The 16,244-nt window shown below is 36.4% G+C and overlaps 1 protein-coding gene across 1 annotated transcript; it reads right to left on the bottom strand.

Moving 5' to 3' along the window:
- Positions 1-2,997: 2,997 nt before the first annotated feature.
- On the bottom strand, positions 2,998-12,442 carry LOC134824103 (poly(A) polymerase type 3-like). Its single transcript, XM_063835827.1, has 17 exons — positions 12,408-12,442; positions 11,990-12,047; positions 11,575-11,721; positions 11,094-11,175; positions 10,656-10,765; positions 10,473-10,526; positions 10,234-10,325; positions 9,841-9,950; positions 9,502-9,640; positions 9,266-9,364; positions 8,778-8,881; positions 5,928-6,053; positions 5,537-5,682; positions 5,061-5,162; positions 4,580-4,685; positions 4,290-4,374; positions 2,998-4,056 (listed from the first exon to the last, which is right to left on the bottom strand). Exons 1-17 carry the CDS (start codon positions 12,413-12,415, stop codon positions 3,852-3,854), a joined length of 1,773 nt encoding a protein of 590 aa, XP_063691897.1. The 5' UTR covers positions 12,416-12,442; the 3' UTR covers positions 2,998-3,851.
- Positions 12,443-16,244: the final 3,802 nt, after the last annotated feature.

Raw genomic sequence — 16,244 nt, 5'->3', positions numbered from 1 at the left:
ATAAACTTTCAATTATTTTTACACAATGCATTATTTTTTTACAAAACAAATTCGCCAAATGACCTTACATGCCTTAACAAGTGACCAAGTGTAAACAAAATTAGGTACACCGAAACACATATTAGTATTATATTTAACGGGTGATACTCGTAAAATATCTGTTCTATATACCATATTCTGTCGACGAGTCCAACTTGGCGCTTTTATGTTTTTAAGTTTACAACCTACCAGGACGCGCGCCGAGTTGGACTCGTCAATATATGGAACAGATATTTTACGAGTATCACTCGTTAATTGTATTAGGCGGTGCACGATAAAAATAAACTTGCTCGGATTTTCAAAAGTTTTGTACCATCGTTTTCTAGAGACTGTGAGAATTTTCACAGTACCAAATTTATTATACCTTTTTGGAATGATCAGTGAGTTTCGCCTAGGTGCCATATTTGATGGTGCGCTGCTTTTGGAGCAAAATTAGGTGTAAAAGTCGCGTAATTTGACGAAATTCGTTGATTTTTGTCGTATTATTCTGTCATATCTTTGGTTCCTGAACATGAATCATGCTGAAAATTTGTCAGAACCTTTCAATCATACTTAACTACCGAACCTAATTTAGTTGGGAGAGATTGGCCTTGATTAAGAGGTCTAAAAATGACAAAATAGGTATAAATTCGTTGATAACTCAAATTCTGACCTGCTGACCATCGAAATTACTCAAACTAAATTAGGTTCAGTAAAATATAAGTGTTTACGTAAGCTGACCAAATTTCAACAAAGATGTTATATGGGACTAGTATTATAACTTTTCGATTGTTTCCAAAATAATGTGCTGGCCGAAATAAGAGCTAAAAAACCATTCAATGGTCAGCGCGTGCGTCTTATTGTCGATGGCGCACTGCCTAATTGTATGTTTACAACCTACCAGGACGCGCGCCGAGTTGAACTCGTCGACGGTCCAATATATGGAACAGATATTTTACGAGTATCACCCGTGAACGCGCGCCGGGCCAGACCATTAACAATAGTTAATGTGCATGGAGAGAGCCTTGTGTCAATCGCAATCTTGAGGAATTCTGTTAGGTGTTAAATTCTTTGTTTGACATTACTGATTGCAGTGCTAACCCTCTTCCAACCGTCAGTATCACCAAACTCACATCCCTGACGTTACATGATGCTCTAACCATTAACATGACAGAGCTAGCCCTCGCGCCTGCAGTTAAAGCGCGCGCCGCGCGTCACGTAGTAGTAGCTTAGTACTACTACGTACTACTACTAGTAGTAGTACGCGAAGACTCGTGGTTATCTGAAGACGTTACATGCAAACGTTCCCTAGAATCCAATATGTCTCTTCAGATGAATTAATTTACACTCGACTCGAATGTATTCGCCAATCGCTATTTATGATCACTATCAATTAGGTTGATTCACGATGTCAATCCTTCGCATCTCGCCGATCTGCATACGTGTGGTTGCGAAAAGCATTATTGGATGCGCGCGCGGCCCAGTAGTGCATCGCGCTACAATCAAATTCAATATCTAATTTAACTACTTTATCGGACTATTTAATTAATTAATTAATTTACCTGGCAAGCCAGTCCCTGTGTGCGGCGTTCTTTTCAAGCTTTCTGAACAAGAGATGAGCGAGCGCCGAGCAATAGACTAGCAAGCTAGGTATAATCGCGGACTATCTGAAGGGATATTAAAATAAGAGAGGAATATTTATAACACGTGATTTGTCTCTCTCCAGAAATTAAAGTGAATAGCCAAGCCTTGTCTTTTAGTGCCTTGTAACCGGCTTGACGTGCCCTTGTATCACTAGTATATAGTATAGTAAACAAACTCCTTTTATTTGCAGTTTTGCGCATGGGCTCTGGTTAGACTTATAGCAAACTGTTTTTTGAATCTATGATCTAGAAGAAGTGAAAAATAAAAACTCAATTTTTCGACCAAATAACATTCTGAATTGAGGAAGTACAAAAGACAAATAAAGTCGGACAAAAACCGACCAGTCATAAACATGATATAATATCTACTCCCCCGCCGCGCAATCCACCACTTTTATTTAAAATCATACAGGGACTGGTAAATATTGGTAACCACTGGTAACCAAAACTGTAATTACAAATTACACCTACATATTCCCACATAACACGAAATTAGAACTTTCAGGACCTGAGTATTCAATTTAACATTACAATTATTCGTCAAACTAAGTGGGTCAACCCATCTGTCTCTGAGGTAAAGAAAGTTACATTTAGTTTTAATTAATCTGATAATTGAATTAAACTGTTATTTTGAACTTTTAACATGGAGTCTTACTGCTTGCAAAAGTGTTCAGATCAGAATTAATGATAATTAATGTCATATTTAGAATTTTATTTAAAATTTAGAATTTTTGAATATATTAGACAGATTAGGGTTGTTCCATTTTGTTCCTTCTTGTTAGGTAAACTGTCACTGAAATAAAAACATCGGTCATGAAATAAAGTGGCATATCTAAAAGACAAACGCAACATACTATCGAGACCAGTCGAAAATGCACATAAGTAAATTAATTAGATAATTATGAAATCAATTGGCTCATTAAGAAACTAGGACTCAAAAATCTACCAACTTAAAACGGCTTACATCGTCCTGCCTGATATTTTGTTCACTACAATGTTAAAATTAATCCTAGCCCTAAACCTTTAACCCAAGTCCTAACCAAGCCCCCAATTGCTACCTATTCCCAAACCCCCCTCCCCACCTATCAAAATCAGATAATTAAAACTCAACGCCACAAAGTGATGGTAATCACCAACCGAAACAACACAGAAACTGGCAGGAAAATTTGAAGGATAGGCAAATTTATCGTGGCTTAATATCAGGAAAATAACTGAATTTTAAATTGAATCCAACGCAAAATCTGGGTAACTCTTTCTCTCTTCTTCACTCGTTACCGTATTTTTCTGTATAAAAACGTAGTTTTAAAACTTTTTTTAAACTTTTCTTTTTCTGTTTCATTAATCACAATAAATGTTTGTCTTGATGAACCCCTTCATTTCCACAAAGTTTAAGAGATCGATAATGTTAAAAGTGCACAACCTACAACTCAATTCGTTATTAAATTATTTGATGAAAGAGCAAAATTTTCTGTGAATTTAAGAGAAGGGGTTCTCAAAGACGTATGATAAAAATAGCTCATAAATAGAATAGCATAGTATTAATCAATTAATTAATCTTATTAATTAATTAATTAATAACATAGTATTAATGATGATAATTATATATTTCGACGAGCTGGTTATACTTATAACTATTTAATAGTCACAAAACCAATATCAACGTAACACAGTTCAATATGTAAGTAACCATAGCAACACTGTTTATATCAAATCTAGAACAACTGGCTATTTTCGGTAGTTGATCTGATACTTTTGATGGAGCTGGTGGTTTAAAGTTTAATCACCAACAAGAACATATATATTTTTCTAACTGAGGAAATGTATATGCGACTCTACCAAAAATAAGCAATCTATTCTATGGACGTCAACCTCGCGAATTGCAAACCTAATATTAAATATCTGTAAACTTGTCCGGTACAGTCCACTCTCTGCTGCACGTGCAAGATTTAACGCTGCACGTGCACGATTTAACGCTGCACGTGCACGATCTAATGCTGAAAGTGCACGATTTAACGCTAAACGTGCATGACGTAACGTTAAAAGTGCACGATGTTACACTAAAAGTGCACGATGTAACGCTGCTCGTGTAACACTAAAAGTGCACGGTGTAACGCTACACGTGCACTATGTAACATTGCACTCGCACCTTGACCTCTGACTACTAGTGACCAGTAAGCCAGTGTCCCACCCTCACGAGAAACACTGGTTATCTGGCCGCTTGCGCACTTCCTCGTTGCTATGCACGTTGCTATGCACGTTCTCCGAGTCACGTGTACCATCACGTGACGTTTCCGTATCAGAACGCTGCTTTTTGGCTGGTTCCTGTGAGGCGTGCACTTCGCTCAACCGCTTCTCTCCCCGCTCTGGAAGTACTGTACTGCTCGTGTTTACACTCCTGAAATAGGCGGTAAGTCACGCGTCATCAAGAGAAACGTAACGTCCTCGTCATTAAGTATAGCGTGTCGTCATCGCATATATATATATAAGTCATCAAGCATAAAGTTATGTAAGGTATGTAAGGTATGTAAGGTATGTAAGGTATGTAAGGTATGTAAGGTATGTACTTAGGTATGTAAGGTATTACATACCTTTTATAAAAGGTATGTAAGGTATGATGGGTAATCTCACTTGATGCTGTCGTTAAAAGATGAGCCCATTGTGTTATTAGATCCGTCCAACAAAGATAAACTACTCTTCTTATTCCGTTTTCTCCCTGGGAAGAGTTGGTTACACTACTGATATAAGCCGGCTATTATCCGGTTATTAACCAGCTATTAACAGGCAATCGTAGGCTATTAACCGGCCTTCAACCAAGTTAAGGCTACTAATTACAAAGAATATCTCACAATAATTTGGTTGAAAAAGCATTTGAAATTGTACAATTAATTAAGCGCTATTAATTACTAATTATTAATTACCCTGTTTTAATATGGCAGGTGAGATGTACTCCGAGAGTTGCCTTTTCTTAACGTGTTGCGCTTTTACTTGCATAGACTCCGTTACTTTTGAATTATTAGTAGCAACCTGAGATAACCTGGTTTCAATTTTAAAATAGGTGAAGGGGTTTTGACTCGGTGTAATTGAAAATCTTTCAAATGGAAAGCAAAATTGCCTGATTTGAAACTTGTAAAGTTATAACGTATCATAAAATGTGAATGTCGTATGTCGCGCTACGTAACCGGAGGCTTATTTTAGCATGCCGCCATAGCACGCCGCCATAGCATGCCGCCATCGGCCATAGCACGCCGCCATAGCATGCCGCCATAGCACGCCACCATAACATGCCGCCATAGCATGCCGCCATCGGCCATAGCATGCCGCCATAGCATGCCGCCATCGGCCATAGCATGCCGCCATAGCACGCCACCATAGCATGCCGCTATAGCACGCCACCATTACCTGATAAACAACGCTGACAAAACGCTGGATCGGCTCAGTCAGGTCTAGGGCGATTGGCTGGGTCGAATCAGTCGGTCTCGCTATACTCAGTCCAATTAACCACTGGGAGATAATTGGGAAATAATTGGGAGATAATTGGGTGTAGAGATTTTAGCATGATGGGAGAATCATATCATATTGTCAGTTGCAAGGGTTGTTGAGAAGGGAGAATAGGAAGATGGTAACTCTCTCTCTAATACCACAGGGTTGTATTAACTTGTAACTATTGTAAAAATTAATTAATTAAACAATAGATTTATCTTAATTCCAGTTTATTTTTATTTGTTGATCATAAAAACAATCTATTATTTAGAATAAATATTAATAGATAGGAATGTGATTCAAACAGTCTGTCCACTTGTTTTCAAATGGTTCACCAGTGTAATGTAAACTTGTTGCTATGGTGATTGTCGTATTTAATTTAATCAATTAATAACCTGTGTAGTAAATGGGTAGAGCTCCTTATCCACGTGAGTGTAGCCAGTGGGGTTAATGTGGGCAGACTCAATGTATTGGCATCGCTCCAAATTCCCTACCAGGATCCTTATCTTAGACTCCACTAAACCGATCCACTCGAGATGCTCTGAAGTGAAAATATAGTGAAATATAGTGAAATATAGTGAAATATAGTGACGGAAATATAACCTTGTTTCTTAGATAAGCGCTGATGTTGTGTAAAACTGAGGCTGCATTACAAAAAATCAATCTACATTTTTGATATTATCTTTATAAAGAATCGTTCAATTCACATCAATCTTTTTATTGAAATGTGACAAGGGTAGTAAACAATGAAGTTATTTAGTTACTATTATGTAATTATTTAAATACCTTTATTGTCAGCACCCATAGCTTGTATGATAATGTAGTGCTTGTATCTGTGGAAGAAGTCTGAGGGTTCGAAGAGGGAATTCCAGTCGGTTTTACCAGAAAATACGTCCTCGCAGACACCTAAACCTGGAGAGACAGATAGAGTTATTAACTAATTAATTAATATAATAAATAATCAACTTACTGATTGACTAATATAGATAAGCATCATATCCAGAAACCCATAAGACTTCCGAAAAGGGATAAAATTATTGATAACGGTAAACAATTTGAATAGTACAGCTTTTTGGATTTTGTGTCATAACTTTAAGCATGATTGTGACATGGTGAGTTTTGTATTCACACCACTTCATGGTAAATTAAAGTAGAATATGAGGAAAATGTTCATTCCTCGGAAGAAAACTTGACACTGTTATCAGTAGTAGAGCATGTTTTATCGCCCTTGTTTAATGCGTACAGTTAGGTGGAAATGGAGCTCAGATTTCGACTTTTAACTTTACAGAAATACTAAGTTAGTATGGTTGATTTTTTGCATGTAAAATATTTTGGTTCTCCAAAAGTTGTAACATCATTTAACTTAAATTTCCACTCTGGATCACACCGATGTTTCACTTTCTTATTTTAAGACTGTCCAGTATATTTTAGTTAACAATTCTCTATTCAATTAAAATGAGATAACTCAAAGTTTTAAGTTTATAAAGTGTAGTGTAGTGTAGTGTAGTGTAGTGTAGTGTAGTGTAGTGTAGTGTAGTGTAGTGTAGTGTAGTGTAGTGTAGTGTAGTGTAGTGTAGTGTAGTGTTTAAACTTTGTGAGTTAATACAGTGCTCTATATGTTGGAAATATATATTATTACAAAATTAAGCTGATTCTAATATAAATATTGTACTTTTCTAAAACATGTAATAAAACATTGATAAATTAACTATAACATTATTATTGTAACTCTGTAGAGGAAGTCATGACAGCGCGGATAAAGAACTTCGACACAGACTTCACAAGGTTACTACACACTACCACACGTCACACTGTTAAGATAATAACAAACACAGGAACACTCAATGTAAGCGGAGCTCTCATATCTCAACACAGTCAAGTTTTTGAGAGAATGTTCCAGAAGGGTAATTGTAATGAGGAGGAGTTGCTGCTGGATAACTACGAGTTTGTTGAGGAATGTTTGATAATTCTACATGGTGGCAGTGTGGTGCTCACTAGAGAGAATTGTGAGGAAATAATAAAGTTTGGGATCCAGTTCGAACTGAGAGATTTGATAGAGCAAGGACTGGAATATCTAGCAGATAACATCGATGAGGATAGTTTGAAGGACACTGCGAAGGTTTGCAACAATGTTAGCAAGTTTGCTGAATCGTTTTGTTCCGACAATGATGTAGATTTCGTTTGGCCGCTTGAAAGTATCGTGAACAAACTTTCAGCGGAAACACTTGATGAATTTGTGGCTGACATGAACACAACTGTGGGTACCAAAGCAATCCTGGACATGATGAAGAATAGGAGTCTAGCCAAGAAGCTTATAAATTGTTTTGTTTTGTTGATAGATCAATCAAATATAGACGAAATCTTAGCACCATTTCAACAGTACGAAAGTTATGAAATATACGCCGAAGCTTTTGCAGACTGCCAACAAGACGAAATGTCGTCTTTCTTCGGGAAAATCAAAGACCTAAATCTACGTAAAGAACAGCTGAAAATTGTCCAAAATCTGAAGAAATGCACATTACAAGAATCAGAAACAAACAAATTACATAACATCAGGCCAGACGAGAAGGATATACTAACGTCATGGAAGAGTTTTAATGAAGACATGATCAAACAATTCTGCGATTTCTCCGAAACAAATTACTACATTATGGAGGTTCTCATGTCATGGGTTTCACACAATGAACCAAACTCGCGGACAGTTCGCCAGCTCTGCGGTCTTCTGGACACTTTTGAGCTAGAAAAAGAGTATCTCGAGCACGTGACAGAGGTATTTAAGGCTGCGGGACACGTGATCTTATTCGACCTGGACAATTGTAAGTGTCGCAGTACCAATCAACATGTGCTCAGTCTCACGCAGTCCTATCTGAACAATGACGTTATCAGCAGGACTTTAACTGGTAACTGGATCACCACTAACTGGTTCACCACTGCCAGTCAATACCGCATGACAATCAGTGAGGCAGGAATGGTGTGGGACACAAAGTATTTGGCATTTGATTTTGTGTACGGTAGGACTGTAGAGGGTAAGCAAATACCTTTCTATACAGATGTTCAGGCTGCGATTAACACAGGTACTGTGTATGATGTTAGCACGTTAAAAGGTTTTAAAAACTAGTACCGTCCTTTGTTAAAGTGAACGGTTGCTGCCAATTGTTTGAGAGCAAAAATCTGAAGTTAAAGAGAATATTACAGATTAAAAGTTCTTAGTAGAGGCTTGGTTAACGGTTTACTATTATATATAGTTAGTAATATATTTTATAGTTCATGATACACTTGAACGGGGTTCTTTCAAGCAGTTGGTCATTACTCTTCAGCATTTGTAAAATTATTTCCAACAACAAAGTTCAACCTGAGCATGATTTATACAGTAAACTGAGGTGCCCAAAATTCCATTGTGCTCAAGTATTGTGATTTCTTTTAACACCGACACGTTTTTGTTTTGTGTGATCCTTTTTATCCGTTGTTGTATTTTTTTCTATAAAATTTTATTTACGTTACCAAAAACCTTGATAGCTGATTTATCTCGACGTTATACCATCGCAGAATTGACTGGAAGGGGGTTCTTAAAACATATAAATTTTTACGAGGTTTCGTAGTAACAGAAGCTCCAAACACGTGTCGTTTTAAACTTACCTATTTTGAACTCCTGAGCCATAACGTTTTTAGTGCTGATGGTTACGTTGAAGGTAGAGTTTTGTTGAGGGAAAGTGGGCGTTAGAATGGGCATGAGGTGAGCCCTGAAAATAAATTGTTAATTTTACTGAAAATAAAGTGTTTATTTTACTGAAAATAAAGTGTTTATTTTACTGAAAATAAAGTGTTGATTTTACTGAAAATAAAGTGTTTATTTTACTGAAAATAAAGTGTTTATTTTACTGAAAATAAAGTGTTGATTTTACTGAAAATAAAGTGTTTATTTTACTGAAAATAAAGTGTTTATTTTACTGAAAATAAAGTGTTTATTTTACTGAAATAATTAAAATGTGTAGAAACCTAGTATTTAAATAGATCTACATAAAAAGTGAAGCAAATTTGTTTTGTAGCAGATATTTATCAGTAAGCTTACACGTGCAACCGATTACGTGTCTAAACAATTAGCTGTCACGTGTTTAGCATCTGACCTATCAGAAGGGTTGTTTCTGGAGTCCCAAACAGGGAAAGGGAGGTTAGCAGAGGGTATGTCTTCAGGGTGTCGCAACATCACCGGGGTAGGCCACTTCCTGAAAGGAGTCAAAGATAATAACTTGGAAGGTGGCAACTAACCTGTCGAATTAGACTATTTTTAGACTGAGTTAAAATAAAAGTGAGAATCATTTTTTCTTTCAAAACTATTCTCTTACACAAGTAGACAACAGACCATTGGTCGAAAACGAGGAAGAATTTCTGAACTAAAGTGGCAGGCGCGGCTTTTGGATACAACTGGCAGACTCTAGCCATTAGGATAGCCCAGGAAACGCCACCAAGAAACCCGAGACTGTTACTGTATGTTCCTCTTCCTGAGATAATATTTAATACGCTTTGTAGAATTTCATTTTGCCGCAATAAGATAGCATAGTCTGAGTGAAATGAAATATTATTGTTGCAAATGTTTCGGTTCTAATTTGGTTCAGGGTTATCTGTTTTAAGGTAATCAAATTGGCGACTTACAAGTAGACTTACTTATACAGCTTACAAAAATTGGAAAATGAAAACCTACGTTTGGCCCAAAGTTTAATGGCTCTCAAAGCTAGTCTGAAACTCTCAGCTTTAGGCACTAATGTCAAGATATCCTCAGTCACTCTGCAACCATTCAAACTCTTGACACATCTGAAAATAAATAAAAATTATTATCATCGCTGATTGAAGGGTTATTATTGATTAAATAGGGTTGATTGTATCTTGATTGCTCGTGTTACAGGCTTAAAGTTCCTTTTAAAAATAACGAAACGTTTTTTCCATAATTGCAGCAAAATTAACATTTTGGAAACTATAGTCATCATAAACATTAAACATCAATTCAAGGCTATATTTAGCTTTTAACATGATAAGGTATTACAAGGATACAATACAACCTCCGGCCACCATACACCATGATAAAACTAAATCTTACTTGTAATCCAGGTTTTGAAGCAGGTTTATGTCTCCTAACGTAAGGTTATCCGGTATCGACTGAAGTGCTAGTCTTGCAAACAGCAGATCAATCTACAAAGGGGGACGGCTTAACAATGCACAAACTGCACAATACACATTTAGTTGTAATATATCGGTAACATACTTATGATGGTTGGAATAAGATATTTTGTGGTGAGATTTTTGAGACAAAATACAACTTATTTTCGAGTAAATTACCTCAATTCCTTTGAAGTGGAATTTCATGACTGGCACGTACGCTTCCTCGATAGCCTAGTAAATATTCCTGTTAACATTGTGATTGGATTACAGCATAAGAAAATCGCTTGCTTTAAAGTTGATGTAAATTTTTCTTTTGGAATGTTCAAAATAGCCCAGTAAAGTTAAAAATAATATATTTACTCGTAGGTCAGTAACATTTGGATGACCCTGCAATACTTCAAAGAATGTTGAAAAGAAATCAACTCGGTCGATGTGGCGTGGTGCAACAAGCAGTGTATCTATATCGGCTCCTGAGTAAAACTCGTCAGTAAAATACCTAAATTGGCAAAAATCGCACTTATCTGCAATAAATAATAGCGGGAATTTAATGAGGTCATTATTGTAACTTTCAGACAAATAAATCGGTCCGTGCGCGCGCCTAATTGGTTGAAAATAGGCTGTATTGTCAACTTTTATACAAAGTTGTCAGCGCGCGTCACAAAAGTAATAAGTTTTTGTTGCGTCCGTCCGAAATTAATGCACACTGAAAATATGTCCAACTTAATGATAAGCAATGATCTTGATTAGATATCATGATTGTAAGCATAATAAAATACAAGACGTCATCTTCAGTTTTACCTCGAGTGTGAACTCCTAATCTGTATGAACCAAATGTAAAAATCTTTCCACCGACTTGCTCAGCGATTCCCCTGGATATATTCTGAAAATTTTGTGATAATGTTTTGTTTGACATTGATTTCCTGACATACATTTGATTCCACCTGTTACTGATATGAAAACCGAATAATCTGTTAAATTTATAAAAGTTGAGCTAATTTTCATTATCTGAATCTCAACCAATAGAAGGTACATATTAAGGAGTAACAAAGAAACAAGAACGATTATACAAATTTCGGTTCTTTTGCGATAGTCAAAACGCGACAACTAGCGCTGGATGGCGACAACTAGCGCTGGATAGCGCTAGTTGTCGCCATCCAGCGCTAGTTGTCGCGTTTTGACTATCGCAAAAGAACCCAAATTTCTTCTTTGTCTTCTTTTCGGCTAAATGGTCCCATCTGATTGTTAACTTAATTTACACTAATATATAATAATAACTTACTCTCTGGATGCTAAGATCAATAATCCATTGCTTAGCCAAAGCATTTAGTTGCTGTAAAACATTTATACGTTCGTTTAGTTCGTTCTCTGGCTCGAATATGTCAAACTTTCGTAGAACATCTTCAAGATCGTTACTGAGCTTTATATCCTGAACACAAAATAGCTTATTTTAAAATAGCTAATTTCAAGATCTATTAATTTTGGTAAACAAGTGTAAGTGTTCTGACTTTTAACGCTATTAAATCGATCTTACAATAGGATTACTAAAGGTAGGGGTTTAACTCTATTTAGTCAACTTAATGAGAAAACTTACAGACTTTATTTAATTAACTTTACCAACAAATGAAAGGTTTCGATTTCAACCTTTTATAATCAACTTAACGTAAATAGAAATTGGGTAATTATTAATTACTTACCAAAGGTTTAGGTTCGGCAGTGCTGATAGCCGAGGTAACTCCTAGAGTCTTTGGGCCGCTGTAATTGTACATTATACATTTTACATGGTACATTATAATTATACATATACATTATACATTGTAACAATAATAAAAGAGGAGGTTTGTTTTGACACGTGACATCAATTAACCAATCACTGCTTTGGAAAGAACGTCTGTCAAATATCAAAACAAATATGGTTCTCCACAAGTATCCAGATTTATTTATACTTGCTACATCAATATTCATAACACCTATGCACTGTAACATGATATAATGATACATTTTTAGGATGTCAATTGACAAATTCTGGCAGTGAAATTTGTACAGCAGATGATATGATAATCTAGCCACAAATCTAGCCAGAAGAATAAACCAGAAATTTGAAATTGTTCCTACCTTGTCATTCTCTCTTACATAACATGCACTGGAATGGGAGGAATGTTAGTAATAAATAAATAAATAAATAAATTCTAACATTTATTACACGCTTCGACATTAAAATATACCCAACAAAGATGTACATTAAAGTCATTCAAGCGAGACTTAGTGTTGAAATAGCAAGATTATGGACTTTTTAAACAGTTCAGAATTTATGAACAAATATTTGTATGAAGTTACTAAAATTATGCACTTTCATATCAGTTCAGACATTATGGACAAATATTAGAAATATTATCAAAAGCTAGTTGGAAATAAAACGTCTTTAGGGCATTTTTAAAACATTCTACAGATGATAATGATCTCACTGAGTAGGGTAGTTCATTCCAAATTTTTGGTCCACAAAACATAAATGCAGCATCTGTTCGTCTGAAATGAGGAGCAGGAGGAACTTTCAACAAATAAAAGTCATCATCTAGTCTGGAACTTTGTCTTCGTACTTCCCTTAGATTGACGTGTCCTTGTAAGTACTGAGGGACTATGTTATTAAGACACTTGAAGACCAGAAGTGATATTTTGAACTTAATTCTGAACCGAACAGGCAGAAAGTGGAGCTTTTTGAGGTAAGGCATGATAGGTTCACGTATCTTTTTTCCGTAAAGACCAAAGATAAATCTAGCAGCATTGTTCTGTATCTTTTGTAGCTTATGAAGATTCTTTTCTGTTATACCATAATAGACTGAGTTGCAGTAGTCTATGAAACAGAGAATATTGGAGTGAACTAACTGAACTTTTAGTTCATGGGAAAGCTTTGAACCGATTCTTGATAAGTCCCTTTGATTCAAATAACATACTTTGGACACAGCATTTATTTGAGAGTCCAGATTCATTTGGTGATCGAAAAGGAATCCCAGGTTCTTGGCCTTGCTAACAGGGCAGATTGAGAGGTCTCCTAAATCCATTGTCTGGATTGGGCTGACATATGGTCCTATATCAATGAACTCTGTTTTTTCATCATTCAGTTTTAGGAAGTTAACTGTCATCCATTGCTTTATCTCCAGAAAGCAATTTTTCACAGCTGTTAAATCAGGATTAGAACTGTGAACATCAAAAGTAAAGTACACCTGTGTGTCATCTGCATACAAATGTATCGAGAAACCATATTTTGTGACAATTTCTTCAAGATCTCTGGTATACAATATGAACAGTAGTGGTCCTAAAATGGATCCTTGAGGTACACCAATATCCAGATAGCCTTCAGAAGATGTGGCTTTTTTTACTTTAACCTTGAATGTGCGATTATTAAGGTAACATTGTAACCAGCTGAGTGCTAGTTCTGTAATACCATACGCATTCTTGAGTTTCGTAAGAAGGAGGTTATGGTTTATGGTGTCGAAAGCAGCTGATAGATCTAAGAGTAGAAGCACAACATTCGATTTGCTGTCAATCATCATTAGAATATCATTATGTATTTTGGTAACTGCAGTTTCACAACTATGGAATTTTCTATAGCCTGATTGATATGGGGAAAACAGGTTGTTGACATCAGCATATTCATTTAATTGGCAATGAACTACTTTTTCTAGTATTTTGGACAGATAAGTTAGATTGCTAATCGGTCGATAGTTTTTCAGCTCATCAACATCTAAGGTAGGTTTCTTGAGTCCAGGCCTAATAGATGCTTCTTTTAGGGCAGATGGAAACTTTCCGACTCTTAGTGATTCATTCACGATGTAATGGATGATTGGGAGAAGCTCGGGTAAGCAGTTCTTGAAGAGCCACATTGGTATGACATCGAGTACGCTTGATTTATTGGGAAGACTCTTAATTAAGGTTTCAAGGTCTGATAATGAGACTTCCTTAAACTGATTAAGTCTACACTTTGCATTATCTATCGAAGTAGAGTCCTTGGTACCTTGACCGTTTAGGGAAGTGTTTTGAATTTCCTTCTCAATATTAGAGTAAATGGTCTTTACTTTTTGATCGAAGAAAGTCTTGAGTTTGGCAGCCACTTCGATATCTTCACCATTTGGCAATTTGTTGGAGCCATATTCCTTATCTAAAAGTTTATTTATGACTTTATAGGTCCCTTTCGAGTCTCCTTTGCAAGAACTGAGCTGTTTATCATAGTAGCCATCCCTAGCTCGATTGATAGTGATTTCTGCGTCAACACATTTTTCAAAATGAGTAGTTTTAAACTCATCATTCTCTGGATACTTTTTGGCTTTTCGTTTTGCCCTTCTCCTCTCTCTGACAGCAATTTGACATTCATTATCCCAAAAATCAGACTTTTCAGCAGTAAATCGTTTCGTAATAAGTGGGGCATGTTTGTCCAGCACCTGTTCAAGGACATTTTGATAAAGGTTCACAGCCTCGTCTAAGGATTGATATTCAGAAAGGTTAAGCTCTGAACAAAACAGATCTTCCCTGAACTTATCGATGTCAATTTTGCTTAGCTCTCTGACATCTTTTTCTTCATATGTACGAGCTTTATGAAGATCGAATGTGACTGGAACCTGAAAACTTACTAGATAGTGATCAGAGCTGGTTCCAGTGCTTGTCTCTACCATCATATCTGTTACAGACAATGAGTCACTTACACAGCCTAGAGTAAATAACAAGTCCAGTGTCCCGCCGGAGATGTGAGTAGGAGAGTCGACATGCTGAAGGAAGCCTTTGCTCTCACAAAGAGCAATAAAGTTCTGGGCAACATTATTGTATATGTCTTCAACATGGAAATTAAAGTCACCACAAATAATTGGAGATCCAGTTTTAAGCAGAAGATTGTCCAGGTATCCATCAAAGTCATCCATAAACTTAGATATTTTTGTTTCATCGTATTTCGCTTTGGCCTGAGTGCTGCGATAAACTACACATAGCCTGATAATCTCACCAGCAGTTTTAATGACACATTCAAGTACTTCAAAAGATGAATATTTAGTAACATCATTGCGTACAGGCGATATCATTTTGGGGTTGAAGAGAAAACCAACACCACCTCCCCTACCTCTTCGAGGGGCACTGATAATATCGAACCCAAAATCACGGATTTCGGCAAATTTTGCCCGATCATTAGTTTTTAGCCAAGTTTCCGTGATACAACAGATAGAAATCGAGTTATCTTTAAGCATTTCTAGTACGCCACAAGTTTTGTTGCATAGAGACCTTGCGTTGAAACAACCAATAGAAAGCTGTGATTTCTGTCGATTAGCACCTAATTTCACATTACGTTTTTTGAAATAAAGTCAGTGTTAGCAGCAATACGTTTAGTTTCTCTTACCAACACAGGACAATCGTAAGCTGCCGCATTATGTGTTCTTGAATTCTCGGCATCATTAGTGTGTGTTGAAGCCAAACATCGAGCACAGGCATGTTTGTCCTTCTTCTGCTTAAATTGGCATGCTGAAGACCGGTGACTTCCCATACAGTACATGCAGGTCGGATGTTTATTTGTTTTGACTTCATTACAGTCAACAGAAGTGTGTCCAATCATTTGACAATGATAACACTGTTTGATGTAGAAGCGATCAGTTACTTTGTATCTGCGACTACCTAAATAGAGAGATCCTTGTTGTTGGTTAAAGAGGACTCTATAGACAGATGGTGATAGTTTGATTCCAATAGTGAGCTCTATGCGTTCCTGTTTATCGTTGGTGAAACGTTTTATCTTATTGAGATAGACAATACTGATGGTGTGCCCTGCTTCATACAAATCTTTGATGGACGAGTTTTTCTCCACAATTTGGGCGACTAAGTGGTTCTTTTCAAGATCCCTAAGTTTATCGGCATCATTCCCTACAGCTGTAGTGTCTATATCGTCAAGAACTTCAGAAGAAACACCATAAATAGTAACTT

Source organism: Bolinopsis microptera, chromosome 12, assembly GCF_026151205.1.
Source record: "Bolinopsis microptera isolate Bmic1 chromosome 12, MBARI_Bmic_1.0, whole genome shotgun sequence".
Lineage (NCBI taxonomy): Eukaryota > Metazoa > Ctenophora > Tentaculata > Lobata > Bolinopsidae > Bolinopsis > Bolinopsis microptera.
The sequence above is the reverse complement of the archived record's forward strand: the minus strand, read 5'-3'. Positions and strand labels throughout refer to the sequence as shown.